We start from the raw sequence: 16,786 nt of genomic DNA, 5'->3' as shown, positions 1-16,786 counted from the left end.
GGTTAAATATTTGACCCGCTTGAGGAATGTGAACCGGGGAGGAGGCAGGAATCTAGAGGTTGCCTGCCTGTCATTTCGCACAGGCCAGCAGGGGGAGCCCGAACGTGACAACTTCCCTCTTCCCTGGTTTAGATCGCTGTTTTGTGGGAAGCGCTGTTCTCAGCTCTCGCTGGAGAGGGACAGATGGACTGGGGGAAAGTTACTGAGACTTCCAAGGCTGGTAGTTTATGTCGATGGCCCTTCGCTAGTTCTGATCCCCTGGTGTCCACTCTTGCTTATCTTGCCTGGGATTCCCGGGGAGAAGAGATGATGAAGTTGAAGGGAGACTCCTCAGGGTGGGGTGTGCTGATAACTGCTCAGTGCAGCGCTGGGGCAAAACCAGGATTCCTGTGGAATGGCTAAGTCTACTTCAAAGACACCTCCGACTCCAAGGCCTCTTCCTGACCCATGTCCTGACCCGCCCAAATTTTAACCAGGAAACTTAAAAAGACAGTGGATTTGGCAAAGGGTTCAACTAGCAGGGAGATGTTCTGGCCGTGGTATGGATTGATGCCTAGGGCAGACACTATCAAAGACATCCTATTCCTCCTCCCCAAAATGTGGCTAGAGATGAGGGAAATCCGAGGATATCAAAGAAATTTAGAGGACCAGCCTCAAGAGGAAGTTAGGGTATATGGTGTTCGTTGGGGGTCTCCCATGTGTTCAACCAAACATGGGAATCCCCAGATTCTTGAATGCTGGGTCAGGGTGGGTCCACAAGGTCTCAGATGTCTTCGGCTCTGCACAGGGCCAGGAGGGCCGAGTGACAATCCCCTCTCACTGTACCCTGCAGGTGAGGGACTCAGGGTCAGACAAACTCATTACCACCATCATTCTCTAAGCATTGTAACCCTCCCTACCTTGTGCCAAAAAAATAGCTCATCGTCTAGACGGGACTCAACAAAAGGAAAGGTGGGGGGAGGGGAGCTGGGACACTAGGGCTCCAGGTTAAGAAATAGCCAACTTCAGTTGAGGTGGCAGAGGCAGGTGGCTCTCTGAATTCGAGGCCAGCCTGGTCTATAGTATGAGTTCTAGGACAGCCAGGGCTACACAGAGAAACCATGTCTTGAAGAGGAGAGAATTAAGTTTTCACCTGGAGAGAAGAATATAGAGACTTCCCAAATTTCTTCTTGAACTCAGCCCGAATGCTCAGAAGATCGATCTCGCTCCGGGAGACAAGGACTCGGGTCAGCACCTGGAAATCAGGCTCAGTTTCCTGGAAAAGAGACAGATAGGGGAGCCTGCAGCAGGCGATTAGGGGTGCTCTCATTAAGGGCAGGGCGTGAATGGCCTGGGTGGGGAGGGAGTGGAGGCAAGGTAGTACTGGGGGATCAGATCCAGGGCCTTGAACATGCTACTTACCACTAAGCTACATCCTCAGGCTTCTCCGGCTTTTTTTTTTTTTTTTTGGAGATAGGAATTCAGTGTGTGTCTTGGACTGGCCTCAAATTCACACAGAGTGCTGGGACTTAGGTATTAGCCGCCCTGCTCAGCCAAGATATATTTCTATGTTTTTGTGTGTGCGTCTGTGTAAGTGTATGAGACATGTGTGCAGATGTCTGCGGAGGTAGAAGAGGGTCTTATATCCCCTGGAGCTGATGTGAACTGCTGGACGTGGGTGCCAGGAATCAAGTTTGGGTCCTCCGGAAGAGCAAGAAACTCTTAACCACTGAGCCATCTCTCCAGATCCATGTTTTTGAGACAGTGTCTTGTGTACCCTAGACTGACCATGGACTCTTGGAGATCCATCTGCTTACCTCTGCCTCTACACTGTTTGGATTTAAGGTGTGGGCCACCATGCCTGACAAGCCTTGAACTCGTGATCCTCTTGTTTTTTCTTTTCAGGTTCTGGGATTACAAGTGTATGCCCTTTTGGCTAGTTTGATTCCTAAAATAATACCTTTTTATATCCAAGAATTCTAGTCTCCAAATCTCAATACACTAAGATGTGTGTTTCCTTTTACGTGTGTTCCTCATGGGCTCAGCGAGTCAGCGCTCCACCGTGAGCCACTTGTAGCCCATAGATTTGTTGCTTTCATATCAGGAACTGAGACAGATAACCACAGGTCTTCAAAGGGATCCTGGTGTTGACTCATTATAATGAGCCGGCCTTCTCAGTTAAGTATGTAATGATCTGTTGTCAAGATGGAAATCTCTGAATGACTGAGCAAGGGCGTATATAGACTGTCATATGAACAGTCATCAGTGCGGCATGATGCTGAGGCTTCTCTGTCCACCGAAATGTGGTAACTCCAACCTTTCATATATTACACTTCCTTTTTTATTTTTATTGTTTTTCAAGACAGGGTTTCTTTGTGTAGTACTGGCCATTCTGGCACTTGATCTACAGGCCAGGCTGGCCTCAAACTCAGAGATCTGCCAGCCTCTGCCTCCCCAGTGGATTAAAGGCATGTGCCACCACTGCCCAGATATTTTTGTATATATTCTCAGAGACCTAGTTCATGTAGCAAAATTATTAGATTCTGTCAAATTCAAGTCAAAGTGACCACTTCTTAGATAAATAATACAGCAGACGCAATGTAGCCCAGGCTGTTCTGGAACTCTCTATAGATGCAGCTGCCTCCTCTGTGCTGGGATTAAAGGCGTCACCACCTCGCCTGCTCACAGCGTGTACTAGAGCGAGCGCTGCAGAGATGGCAGGTGGAGCCCTGAGCAAATTCAGCACACAGTCTACCACCAGGCTTTCCCTCAAACTTGAGGATAAATAATAGGAATAAAATCCAGACAAGGTGGTTGGGCATGGTGGGGCAATCCCAGCCACCATGGGGGAGGCAGAGGCAGGCGGATCTCTGAGTTAGGAGCCAGCCTGGTCTACATAATTTCAGGACAGCCAGGGCTACACAGAGAAACCTTGTTCGGAAAAACCAAATAAATGAATCTAGCCAACTGGAGAGAAAGGAGGCCCGGAGTGCTCGGGACATTTGCTCTTTGTTCTTCATAATCTTCATCTACTTGAACAAGGACAACGAGCAGTTGTGAAGGGCAATTGAAACATGAGTAAAGTGTCAGAGACAGCTCCAAAGTCCCGGATGCCCTGGCTGACCTGGGATTTACAGTGCTCCTGCTTCTGCCTCCTGAGCCCTGAGATTTAGGGTTTTCACCACCATGCCCGGCAGTTATTCTTTATAGAGAGCAATGGTTCTCAACCTGTGGGTTGTGACCCCTTTGGAGGTCTGAGGACCATTTCACAGGGGGTCGATTATCAGATATCCTGCATATCAGATATTTACATTATGATTCATAAATGTAGCAAAATTACACTTGTGAAGTAACAATGAAATAATTTTATGGTTGGGGTCAGCACAGCATGAGGGTTGCAACATTAGGGAAGGTGAGAACCACTGGGACAGTTAACACCTTCCCCTCTGACAACAAAACAGGCTCATCTGGTTTTGGTACATAGACATTAAGATAGACTTAAACTTTAGTGCCTTGTGGGTAACTCATGTAGTGCTAACCAGAACTCACTCCCCTGCCCACGACAAGGCAGTCTGTAAACTCAGGGAACACAGTAGCTAGGGGTTCCACAGAGGTTCCACCGGGCTCGGGTCTGAAGGGCAGGACAGGAAGCAGTGTGCCTCTTACCTGAAGGGCTTGGTGAAGTTTGTCAGCGAAGTACAGCGCTGTGTTTCTCATTATGGAAGCTAGGAGCAAAGGTGAGAGGGTAGAGAGCCACATCTAGGGCCGCAGCTTCCCATCCCAGTAAAAATCCCTCATACATCCTGAGTAGATGCTTACCCAGGCTGAGCAGAGCCCGCTGAGCATCTCCGTGGAAACAGCTGCGGACAGCATCCTCCAATTCTTGCCCAGTGCATCTCCGGTACTGATCAAACACTTTGGTATGTGTAGGGAGTGGTTAGAAAGGTAAGTTGGTGTGTGGCGCTGTTACCACAGGAAGGGTAACCCCACCACTGGCTGTCACACTCATCAGTAGAGCAAGCTAGGTGGGGATAAGGAAGCTTGGGTACCTCGGATGAGGTGTTCAGGGCTCCGTTGTGTAAAGATCAGGACCCACTGACTTGCTGTACTGGATCCTCTGGTCTGCTGGAGTGCCTAGGGACGAGAAGGAACCAGTGAAGAGTGGGGCAGGATCACAGTTTGGAGCTGGAAGCCATGGTTTTGATGTAGCCAAAGAATCTACTGTGGTGAAGAAAATGGGACAGAGGGTGAAAAAGGATAGTGCAGAGGCAGGAGGATCTCTGCGTTGGAGATCAGCCTGGTCTACATTAGGAGTTCTAGGAGAGACCCTGACTCAAAAAAAAATAAACAGTAATAAAAAGAGGCAGGATTGCCGGGTGGTGGTGGCGGCGGCATATGCACTTGGGAGACTGGAACTTAATCCTCTCTGAGTTGTAGAGGCCAGCGTGGTCTACAGAGCAAGTTCCAGGACAGGCTCCAAAGCTACAGAGAAACCCTGTCTCAAAAAACAAAACAAACAAAACAGAAGATTAAAAAGGGGGCTCAGCTCAGCTGCTCTCACAAGAATCTGATCCCCACGATGAGGGCTAAGGCTTGCTTGATCCAGTGCCCACAGGAGGAGAATCGCCAGCAGATGAGATTGGATTCTGTGAACTCGGGAGGCAGAGGCAAAGAAGGCAGCGACAGGCTTGGAGCACAAATGGGTACACAGGATCTGGGCCCAGGGACGGGGCCCAGGAGGAGTCTGTACAAACACAAGTCCTTTTGCTCACCTGGACATCTTGTTCTTCCAAGTTGTAGTCAATGACCCCAGAGTAGCTCTCGCGGCCCCCCTAAGTGGAGACACTGTTCTCAGGAGGTTTCATGGAAGGGCAGTTTTGTCCAGACATCCTGCTCACAGGACAGCAGAGCTCCCTGCCCAGTCCCTTCCCTCGCAGGCCAAGCCTTACCTTGCTCAGGGCCAGAAGCAGGTCCTGCAAGATGCCATTGGTCTCAGTTCTGATATCTTCCTCAGCCTCCACCTGGAAATCTGGGGCAGAGGCAGGAGCCTTTGACTCCTGAATTTTCCCAGGGCAGGTAGCTTTAGGACTTGTCAGGTGCCTGGCCAACTGGGCCCTAACAGTTCTCCTTCTTTTTTTTCCCCAAAGATTTCATGTTTTTATTTATGTGGAAGGGGACGGGGGGGGGGTGCCCAGGAGGAGCCGGAGCTGCAGAGGGCTGCGAACCGTCCATGCGGGTGCTGGGAACTGAGCTCAGGTCTCCTTATGCTCTCAGCTGCTGAACTGTCAACTCCAGCCCCCTAGCCACCCATCCATCTCCTCTGCAGAGTGCCTTGCTGACTGATAGTGCCCAGGATGGAAGCCATGGGCGCCATCGCAGCCACTCTGAAAACGTTCCTAGGCTGTGAGTACTGGAAGTGGCTTCATCTCCAAACCCTCCCACTGGGAATCCCACCCATCGCTAGGCAACCAGAAGTCACTAGAGACAGGGAAGCCCAGATTATGAAGCTGGTTAGGCCTAGCCCTCACCGGTGTTTAGGAAGTGATGTGTAGGTAGAGTATGGGGCAGAGAGTGAGCAGGAGCGGGAAGGCCAACAGTGAAGACTGTGGAAGAGTGTGACTAGCAAGTGCAGAAACCCTGGGCTCAATCTCTAGTACAGGAAGAAGGATGGAAGGAAGGGAGGAAGGAAGAGAAAACAAAAAGTGTCAGCCATGGAGGCCCAAGCCTGCAGGCCCAGCACTTGGGGCTGAGGCATGAAGATCATGAATTCAAAACATTTCATCCACAGGAAACTATGATGTCCCAGAACAGGGGGAAATGGAAAGAAAGGGTGGCAAAGAAAGATGCAAACAGAACCAAGAGGGGATGCTGGAGGTCGGAGAGGGTTAAGGACACAGACCAGCACTGACTGAGCACCGAGGAGAAAGAGGGACTGTGAGCACAATGGGGCGAGATGAGGGTGGGGAAAGCCCGCAAATTAGTAGGTGAGGCAGGGTCTGATGGGTACGGCAGGACTTCGGGTCACCACCTGTCCCCCAGGCAGCAGCAAGGGGCTGGGAAGGTAACAAGGGGCCTCTGGGACTGTGGGCGCCTAATGTCACCACTGGGAAACTGGCCCTAGGGATCCAGACTAAGTTAATCATTGTTTCTCTTTCTTTAATGACCACATAGGGCTCTTTCCCCTGGGGAGACTGAGGCACTGGAGTAGTGTGGGGGTGCCGGGAGCAGAGACCTTAAGGGAATAGAATTTGGTCAGCCAGGGTCCCAGATCTGTAAGCATCGTAGGGGTGGAGTGATTGTCGTGATACCTTCAGCTCTTGGGGACCCCTCTTCAGCTCTTGGGGACCCCTCACACAGTCTTACCATGTTTATATACTGCCAGGCACTCCTGCAGTCGGGGTGCTGCTCGGGTGGCCAGAATTTCCAAGGCTACATCTCCAGCAGAACCTGAGGCCTACAAGAGATTGTGAGACCACTTGACCCTGGGACATATCATTATCCCAGCGAGATGGCAGACAGGGTTGGAGAGCAGGTGCCATCCCCTTCTCCATCTGGGTCACAAGAGGGTTGAGGGGCTGCTAGGCCCACTCTCTGGAGAGGTCAGTGTTAGTCAGCTATCCTTCCTTTCTCAGTTGGTGTCCTTGTTCCCCAGACAACCCAGCAACTGTCCCCCCGCCCCCCGTACCTTCAAGGCTGTCCTCAATTCCTGGGCATCAGACTGGGCTGCAGGCCGTAGGAGAGCCACCACAATTTTCTCCAGGTCGCCAGACAGTGCTGCCTGCAAGGACTTCAGGAGGTCCTGCATAAATGGGCCCCAGACAGACAGAGGCATGGGTCCAGGAAGGCCCCAGAATCATGGCAATCTGATTTTTATCAGAGGCCTGGCCACCAAGTCCCTGATTAGCCCGGAGGACGGGGCTGGCTACGGCTGGATCTGATCCCACGTCCTCCAGGGGTCTCCACCCTGCCCATAGCTCCTGGAAAGCCAGTGGTCCCACCTGTTTGGTACGCTCTTGGAAGGCTCGAGAAATGAGCTGTCTTTGCTCTCTGCTCCGATTGGTCAGGACATCCACAATGGTGCTGTGGTCCACACCTGAACCAAGAGACAAAACCAGGCTGCAGCCAGGGAGTTCACAGGAAGAGAGTTAAGATCAGGGAAGGGAAGACCAGGCCTATGTCGTCCCTGCTTCCATTTGTTCTCAGAGAAGATGCAAAGAAAATGCCAAAAACATTCAGAGGGGCTGGAGAGATGGCCCAGAGGTTATGAACATGGACTGTTGCCGGTAGGTGGTGGTGCACACCTTTTATCCCAGCACTCGGGAGGCAGAGGCAGGCAGATCTCTCTGAGTTTGAGGCCAGCCTGGTCTACAGAACTAGTTCCAGGACAGCTAGGGCTTTTACACAGAGAAACCCTGTCTCAAAAAAAAAAAAAATTAAATTAAATTAAAAAAAAGAGCATGTAGTATTTTTTCAGAGGGCCCGAGTTCAGGGCTCAGCAGTTGATCAGGTGGCTCCTAACCACCTGTAACTCCAGCTGCAGGGAATCCAGGATCTTCTGGCCTCCATGACACAGCATTCACATGAGTATGTTGGGGGATATTTCATCACATTGTGAACCCTGAGTTAACATTCTCATTAATTAAATAAAATTAACCTTGGGTCAGGGGGCTGAGTTAGCAACTAGTTGACAGAAAGTAATCATAGAGCCTCAGAGGGCATGGGGGATAGAGAGACACAGGAAGCAGTAGGAAGCAGTAGGGCGGGGTTTGAGTGGTAAGGCTTCTTTTGGGGGGAGGGCAGAGAGAAAGAACATGTTCTTTTGGGGATGCACCAGCAAAGAGAGAATGTGAGCTCAGCCTCTCTGAGCTAGTTGGTTTCCACCCCAGACTTTGAATCTCTTGTTTTATTTATAAATAAAACAATAGTGATTTAGAGGCAATGACAACAGAAGCCTGCTAGGCTTTGGTCTGAGTGGCCAGGCCACGGCCACTGAAGCAGGCTGGTAACTGTGGCGTGGAAACTGTTGGCTGAAACAGCAGGAGGTTAAGTGCAGCCAGTGTGCCGGGATTAAAAACATGCCTACAGACACACACGGACACCGTTTTTTGGTTTGTTTGTTTTTTAGAGACAGAGTTTCTCTGTAGCTTTGGAGCCTGTCCTGGAACTCACTCTGTAGACCAGGCTGATCTAGAACTCACAGAGATCCACCTGCCTCTGCCTTCCAAGTGCTGGGATTAAAGGTGTACGCTACCATCTGGCTTCTGACTCAAATCCTAATTCAGGCAAAAGTGGCCTAGTATGGTGGTTTAAAAAAGGAAGGGAAGAAAATAAAACCATAAATGAATGAAATAAGAATTTTTAAAAGCAGGGGCTGGAGAGATGGCTCAGCGGTTAAGAGCACTGCCTGCTCTTCCAAGTGTTCTGAGTTCAATTCCCAGCAACCACATGGTGGCTCACAACCATCTGTAATGAGGTCTGGTGCCCTCTTCTGGCCTGCAGGCATACAAGCAGACAGAATACTGTATAAATAATAAATAAATAAATATTTTAAATTAAAAAAATAATTTTTAAAAGGGTTTCTGGGGTGAGGCCCATTAATTTGGCTTAAAATCCCGGATCTCCTGTTATAAACTACGTGATCTTGGGCAAGCTTTTCAGTCTCTCTCTGAGTCCAGTTTTCTCGTGTGTGAGAATGGAAAGAATGAACCTGACCTCACACGGGGGAGGTGGCAGTGGGGTCTGACACACTGCCACAGAACTGGACACGCTAGAATCGATATCTTATCGCCAGTACCCCCAGAACATCACTAACTCCGCTTTCCCGGCTTCTTAAAAATAGTTTTTTAAAAGCCAGGTGGTGGTGGCATATGCCTTTTAATCCCAGCACTTGGGATTGCAGAGGAAGGTAGTACTGTGAGTTCGAAGCCAGCCTGGTCTAAAGAGAGTGTTCCGGGACAGCCAGGGTTACACAGAGAAACCTGTATCAAAACAAAACAAAAAAGACTCTTTTAAAACATTTATTATTTAATAAGTGTGTGGTGGCGGCACAGAACACCAATTGTTCTTCCAGGAGACCCTAGTTCAATTCCCAAGCACAGTTCCCTCATGGTGACTCCCAGCCATCTGAAACTCTAGTTCCAGGAGCTCTGAACCCCTCCTCTGGCCTCTGTGGGCACCAGGCTTGTGTGTGCAGAGACCTACATACAGGCTAAACATACATACATATAAAATAAAATAATAAATAATAAATTTGTAAGAGAGACAGAGAGAGAGAAAGGCAGACCTGCAGCGGGCTCTTGCCTGTAATCCCAGCACACAGGAAACTGCTACAGGAGGATGACCGCAAGTTTGAAGTCATCCTGAGATAGGGGTGAGACCCTGTTATGTGTGGTATGCACACCCTCAATCCCAACACTTGGGAAGCAGATGCAGATGGATAGGATTTGGAGGCCAGCCTGGTCTCCATAGTGAGCTCCAGGCTAGCTGGTGTTACAAATGAGACCCTATCTCAAAATAAAATAAAAAAAGCCGGGCGGTGGTGGCGCACGCCTTTAATCCCAGCACTTGGGAGGCAGAGGCAGGTGGATCTCTGTGAGTTCGAGGCCAGCCTGGTCTAGAAGAGCTAGTGCCAGGACAGGCTCCAAAGCTACAGAGAAACCCTGTCTCGAAAAATCAAAATAAATAAATAAATAAATAAAATAAAATAAAAAAAAAATCAGATCCACAGTGAAAAGCAGCCCTTAAACACCAAGGGCAGGAGCTTACCTTGGCCTGTAATGGCCTTCAGCAGCTTCTGAACATCCTTGTCCACACTGAAGCTCAAGAAAGTCCTGAGGGTGCCCAGGGTCCCCCAAGCTGCTGTCTGCAAGAGCATGAGAAGGTAGCATCATGAGGGGGGAGCCTGCCCTCCTCCTCCCATCTTCTTCATTTATTGTGGGTGCATGCAGAGGACAATCTGAGGACTCCTAAGGATGTTGTCTGCTTCCATGGGGTCCTGGGGACCAAACTCAGGTCATCAAGACGTTCACCCCACTGAGCTATCTCTACTTTCCTCTTCCCCAACATCTCCTGGCCCCTGAGAGGACACATTAAACTTGATTGTTGGGGCTGGATTTTGTGGCTCAGTGGTAGAGCACTGATTGGTCAAGTGTAAGGCAAGAGCAATCACAGCACTGTGGAATACACACGTGCATTTCTGAAGTCCCAACAGCCCGTACCTTGTTGGCAAGGCCCAGCGAGCTAAGGATCTCCTGGGTCAGGGATGCTCCGATTGGTCCACTGCTCACAGACATGGTTCAGTTGGCTTCCCTGTGGAAGGAAATAGGAGTTAGCTGAGGGGATCGTCCCACTTGGGCCTGTGGATGGCCTCCCATCTGGGGCCGGGACTCTCAATCCATGCCTTTCCTTTGTTGCAGAAATAAATGAATGAATATCAGAATATCGAACTTCTTTGTGAGCAGGTGTAAGGATGGAAGATCAGGGCAACAGGAAGTGCCTACCTTTCCCCTTCCTTTCCGAAGCCAGTACTGGCTGGGGAGGCTGCTGGAACCAGCGCTTACCAACGGTTTCCCACCCCCAAAGCCCCTGAACCCTCAGTCTGAGATGGTGCCCCCTTCTGAAGGTCAGGTCCCTCCCTTCCCTGGCCTGGATTCTCCGACTGCTGAGGTGAGGTGGCAATAATGATGGGCACAGGGGAGAGGGGGAGTCAGCTCCCCACAGATTAGCTCCAACCCCTACCTGTAGAGCTGCTTCCTGCCTGCTGCCCTTCCCCCCAGATGGGGTCTTTAGGTCAGCAGGTGGAATCCGGGCTGTTGTCTCTGTCCGTGTAGGAACATGGGTACCTGGGCATAGACTAGACACTCTAGGAGCGCACCACTCCTCCCTCAACCAGTAAGTTCTCCCTCCCCCAGATAAGGGCTCAGTTCCAGGACTTACCCAGAAGGAGCTGGAGGTGAGGTGGGTGTTGTGGCCTGGTGGCTTGCCTGTGTGGGCACCAGCTCCTGGGTAGCCTGCTGGTGAAGAGGAGGAGTGAGGAGCCCAGACCGAGCAGCCAGTCAGATGACCTCTCTTGCAGACCAGCCCAGCTGTTGTCTCTGACTCGGCCCCTCCCAGACGTGGGAGAGGACCAGGCTGTACAGGGTCTACCAGCAAACACCTCCCTGCCTAGCATCTCTCCTCCCAGGAACTGGCCCTTAACCCACGCAAGTGAACTCCACTCAGCCTCTCAGGCTCAGCGGAGGACACAGGAGGCTTTGTGCCTTGCTTTCCCTACGGGGCCAGGTTGGGACCACAGAAACCTAGCCTCTTGAGTCTTGCTTCTAACCTGGCTCTACCACTGGCTCCAGCTCCCTGGGGGTAAGGGGGGGGGGTTAAGGGGAATGTAGGTCAGGCAGGCTCCAGGCTGATTTCAAGGTTGATAGAGAAAAACCTGTTGGGACACATACCATCAGGGCACCCCAGCCTGCACCCCACAGGGGGTCCCAGCCCAGAATTTCCTGTGATTATGCCTTCGGAAAGCCAGCCAGCACGGGTGGGGAGGCAAGGGAATTGTTTATATCTGTGAGTAAGGAAGGGCGCACAGGTAATCAGATGAAGGCAGATGCAGAGTCAAGAGAGAAAAACGCAGAGGGTGTTCCCTGCAGACCGGCACCGTGGGAGAACCGCGCTCCCAAAGGCAGCCAGCAGATGGAGGAGGATCCCAGGGCCCGGATTTCAGTTTCCTCCTGTTGCCTTTTAGCTGCCAGTGTTCCCTGGCTGTTTAGGCTTCAGGGTGATGCAATCCCAGGGTGCTACCTGAGGTAGCACACAGCGGCAGGCGCTCAGTCCCTCGGAGCCTCTGGGACCCTAAGCGGTTAAACCTCGGGGCTGACCCCTTAAGGCTTGGGGAGCCGTATTTTTCTTGCCTTCAGTCCTGGGGCAGGAATGGTCTTCCTTGATCTCCCAGAACCCCGGAAGGAGAGGGCCACAACATAGTCACTGCTATTCCACACAGAGAACAAGCTTGGGGACTCCGGTAACGAAGTTCCATTATGGAGGTCATATGCTGGCTTTGGTCCTCACTCAAGTGGAGAACATACTCCAATTTTAGAATCAGAGTCAATCTCTTTTTCGTTTGCTTTTTAAAAAAGATTTATTTATTTATTATGTATAGTGGTCTGCCTGCGTGTATGCCTGCACACCAGAAGAGGGCGCCAGATCTCATTCATTATAAATGGTTGTGAGCCACTGTGTGGTTACTGGGAGTTGAACGCAGGACCTCTTAACCTCTGAGCCACCTCTCCAGCCGGCACAGTCAATCTCTAAGTTTTATTTTATTTGCTTATTATTTATTTTGTTTTTTGAAACAGGGTCTCTCTATATAGTCTGGGCTGTCCTGGAACTCGCTATATAGACCAAGCCTGGCCCCTGCCTACTCAGTGCTGGGATTAAAGGTGTGTGTCACCAGCCCAACAGCCCAGCAATCTCCAATTTTTAATTAATTGGTTTTGTGTGTGTTTTTTTTTTTTTTTTTTGAGACGGGGTTTCTCCATGTAGCCCTGGTTGTCCTGGAACTCACCTTGTAGATTAAGCTGGTCTTAAATTCACAGAGCTCCACCTGCCTCTGCTTCCTGAGTGCTGGGATTAAAGGCGTGCGCCACCCCCATTCCTGGATCCTTAGGATTCTCTTTACTGTGCCTGTGCCCAGCCTGTGTGGAGCTGAGGGGAAGCCCAGGGGAGCAGTCCTCTCCTCTAGCACTGATTTCCAAGGTCAGGTTGCTCTCCCCTCGAAGCTTTGGTTTCTGCTTGTTTCAGGGAAGGTGCGGGTTTTTTTTTTTTTTTTTTTTGTATAGCCCAGGCTGGCCTGAGCTCACAATTCTCCTGCCTCAAATTCAAGTGCTGAGATTTCCAGGTGTGAGCCATCACCCCCAGTCTGCCACTTTTTTATAATCTGCGCTAGAAACTTCATCATCTCTAAATGGGAAGGACGGGAGAAACTGTAGGCAGAGGAGGAGAGGTTGTTGTGTCTGAGAATAGGTTCCTTTGGGAGGAATAAATGAGGCAATCTGTGTAAGCATAAAATCACCTTGCAGCCTGGCGGTGGTGGCGCACACCTTTAATCCCAGCACTCGGGAGGCAGAGGCAGGCGGATCTCTGTGAGTTCGAGGCCAGCCTGGTCTAGAAGAGCTAGTTCCAGGACAGGAACCAAAAAGCTACGGAGAAACCTTGTCTCGAAAAAAAAAATCACCTTGCAAATTAGGGGTGTTAGATTAAATAAATAAAAATATACCACTTCCACTTAAGTTAGTTCAGATAAACAATGAATGATTTGCTGTTAAAAGTATGACCCAAATATTTAATGTGATTATTTCTACTGACAAGTTATTTATTGTTTATCCGAAATTCTACTAATTCTAATGGGATAGCCTGTGCTCTGCCTAACACCCCCCACCATAGGGCTTAATCTTTACACTGTGGCTAAGTTGAAAGCTGCAGGTCTAGACCCCCCAGAGACAGAATTCTGACTTCGCGGACGATGGTGACTATGCTGGATAGGTGCCTGACAGTCCCGGCTGTTTCCTTATTCTTGGAACAAAGCCTGGGGGCAGGCTGTAGAGCTGGCTCAGCAGATAAGAGCACTGGCTGCTCTTGAAGAGGATTAGGGTTCAATACCCAGCACCCACAGGGCAGTTTAGGATTGTCTGTAATCCCAGTTCTGGGGGACCCCATGCCCCCTTCTTGCCTCTTTGGGCTCTGCGAGTACATGGTGCACAGCTATATACGTAGTTGAAACACTCACACATGTAAAATAAGAAAAAAAAAGGGGTTTTGTTTTTTTAAAGACAGGGTCTTTCTATGTAGTTCTGGCTTTCCTGGAACTTGCTATGTAGACCAGGCTGGCCTCAAACTCACAGAGATCCTCCTGCCTCTGCCTCCCACGTGCTGAGATTAAAGGTGTGCACCACCGCCACTTGACTAAAATAACTCTTTAAAAACAAAACCAGGCTGAATAAGAAGCCGAGTCCCTGGTTCCAACCCCAGCACTGAAAAACACAAAACCTCTCTCATATACACAGAAGGAGAAACAAGAGACTGGAGAGAGCCGGCTTAGCAGTTAAGAAGACTTGCTTCTCTTGCAGAGGACCTGGGTTCAGTCCCTAGCACCCAGCGCCAGGAGATTCGATGCCTTCTTCTGGCCTCTCCAGGCACCAAGCACGCGTGGTGTGCTCACAGACATGCAGGTGGAACACTCATACACAAAAATAAATCTTTAAAAAGAGTTTTTATGTTATAGATTGCTGGGAGAATTAGATAATATATATTGAGGTGGAGATGTAGGTCAGCGGCAGAGCCATTGCCTCTCAAGGATAAGGCCCAGGTTCGATCCTAACAAATACATATAAAATCCTGAGAAAAGTGCTGGTCACGGAGCACTAAGTATGCGTGTCAAATGCTAACATATGGCAACAAGAACTGTTACAATCTTATTTATACTAGTAACAGTTGCTTCTTTCTGTAAAATCCAATCCTGGCAGGCTTAAGTTCTTTCCTGCCATTCCCCAGGAGTGCCACAAGAGGGCACCAGCAACCACTGAGAGTATTCTTAATAAATCACCTGGGGTCACTTGCTGCCCCTTGCTCCACCTGAGCCTATCAATGGGCTCTCACAATCCACTTGTCAGAAGAACAGCTTCTTGAGAACACAGGGATCTGGGCGGACTTGGTGGCAGCTAAGGTAAGGAGCCCCAGCGAGATAACTACTCACGACAGGCAGATGGGGTGACTACACGGCCCGCCTTCTGACTCTTCAGAATTGATTCTGGCTACAAGTCATGGTGAAAGGGAGGGAGGGTGAGGGCGCCTGTTTGCCCTGGCCAATGCTTCCCAAGGGACTCCTGGCCAGAACCTGCGCGGTGAACTCTAAATTCGTAGATGTCACACAGAAACCCAGTCACACATGGCCGAAGCCCGGCCTTCCTGCAAGTGTGCAGGCTGTGTGCTGCATCCACAGCGGTTCTGCTGAAACTTGGGGGGATTTCGCCGCTCTCAGTCTGGCCTGGGACAGACTGACTGCCTTCAACGCCCATGCTCTAAATTTAGGAGTGCACACTTGGAGGACCGCTCAGTGAGGATTCACTCTACACCTTCATTACAGACTTGAGGAGGGCAGGGACTTCCCACACCCAGGGACTTCCAACCAGAGTCCAGGTATCTCATTGCCTCTGCTTTTTCGACTGTTGATGAGGAACAGGTGACTTGGGTGTCCCTTGTGGAACACTAGGGCACCCCAGTGCTGCTGCCCAGTGCCTCAGCTTCCGACTGTGAGCTTTTCTTCACACTCCCTGCCCCCACTTTGCTTTTCTTTCTTTCTTCTTCTCTTTTAGGACCCCCCATATTTATTGTCTGTCTGTCTTGTGTGCACGTGTGGCCTGTGAGCACCACAGCATGCCTGTAGAAGTTAGATGACAACTGTAGGAGTTATTCCATCCTACCATGTGGCTCTTCGGACTTCCACTCAGGTTACGAGGCTTGGCAGCTCTTGCCTTTAACCACGAGGCCCTCACACCAGTCCCCATGTGCCAGCCCTGTTTGACTCCATACTCAACTCAGGTGGGCTTCCGTGAGCTTGTGTGTGTGTGTTATATGATATATATATGCAATGTATAAAAATACACATAACACACACAAAATAGGGTTTTAGTGTTACATGTTATATATATATATATATGCAATGTATAAAAATACAAAAATACATATAACACATACACACACACACACACACACACAACAGGGTTTTAGCTCTGGCTGTTCCAGAACTTTCTATGTTATACCACTGCTGGGATTGACAGTGTGTCACTATGATGGGCAGGATTCTGTGTTCTATAGGCCGGCTGCAGTTAGGGTCCATGTCATCTGTCTTCCCAGAAGCCTGTCAGATACCTAAACTCTGGCCCATGGCCTTTTGACTGCCTTGGGACACCTCAGCAGCCTATTCAGAGGAAGTGAGTCACCGCAAGCAGGGCACACTTGGGACATTGTGGGCATGGCAATGCCATCTGAGGGCGGGGGACATGCTGGAAAGGCGTGGTGATTCTAATCTCCTGGTCCACCCAGGGGAGGGGTGTGGGGACATCATCCCGGTGCCGCTGGCCGAGGCCAAGTTTCTCTTCTTTCCCCTTCTCTTTGTCTGCCTTCTTATCTCCATTTCTCAGGCTCCCATTATCCGGCTTTTGCCCACAAAGCTCCCCACTGTTTTCCCTTCTTTCCTTCTCTCTTTCTTTCCTTTAAACTCCACTTCACTTATGCAGAGGAACCATTTGGAAAGTCTGGGGGAGTTGAGCGTGATAGTTCACACCTGCAAATCTAGAACTCAGGAGAACTGGCTTTGAGTTTGAAACCAGGCGTGGCTACATAGTGAGCTACTTACTATCTCAAAAAAAAATATCTGGGGGACTGGAGAGTTGGCTCAGGGATTAAGAGGACTTGTTGCTTTTGCAGAGGGCCTGAGTTCAGTTCCCAGTACCCACATGATGGCTCACAACACCAATTTACACACACACATAAAATATAAAACACACTTTTCTAACCTTCAAGGGCACTGTATGCACATGGTACACAGACATGCATGCAGGCAAAACAACATTACACATAGAATAAAAAAATAATCTGGTGGGGACCAGAGGAAAGCAAGGTATTAAAGAACAAAAACCAAAACCAACCAAACAAAACCCCAAGAAAAGAAGTCATAAACTGAAAGAAGAGGGACAGTCCCTCCATCAGTGTGGCTGGGCTGAAGAGAGCTAGCTGGGGCCCAGATAGCAGTCACAAG

At 49.9% G+C, this 16,786-nt stretch overlaps 1 protein-coding gene across 1 annotated transcript; it reads right to left on the bottom strand.

Moving 5' to 3' along the window:
- Positions 1-64: 64 nt before the first annotated feature.
- On the bottom strand, positions 65-10,285 carry Anxa9 (annexin A9). Its single transcript, XM_075978182.1, has 12 exons — positions 10,197-10,285; positions 9,745-9,841; positions 6,978-7,072; positions 6,665-6,778; positions 6,343-6,433; positions 4,929-5,008; positions 4,752-4,811; positions 4,029-4,113; positions 3,799-3,894; positions 3,646-3,704; positions 1,133-1,255; positions 65-826 (listed from the first exon to the last, which is right to left on the bottom strand). Exons 1-12 carry the CDS (start codon positions 10,269-10,271, stop codon positions 764-766), a joined length of 1,038 nt encoding a protein of 345 aa, XP_075834297.1. The 5' UTR covers positions 10,272-10,285; the 3' UTR covers positions 65-763.
- Between the last annotated feature and the right edge of the window lie 6,501 nt (positions 10,286-16,786).

Source organism: Microtus pennsylvanicus, chromosome 7 (genome assembly GCF_037038515.1).
Source record: "Microtus pennsylvanicus isolate mMicPen1 chromosome 7, mMicPen1.hap1, whole genome shotgun sequence".
In the NCBI taxonomy this organism is placed as follows: Eukaryota; Metazoa; Chordata; class Mammalia; order Rodentia; family Cricetidae; genus Microtus; species Microtus pennsylvanicus.
The sequence above is the reverse complement of the archived record's forward strand: the minus strand, read 5'-3'. Positions and strand labels throughout refer to the sequence as shown.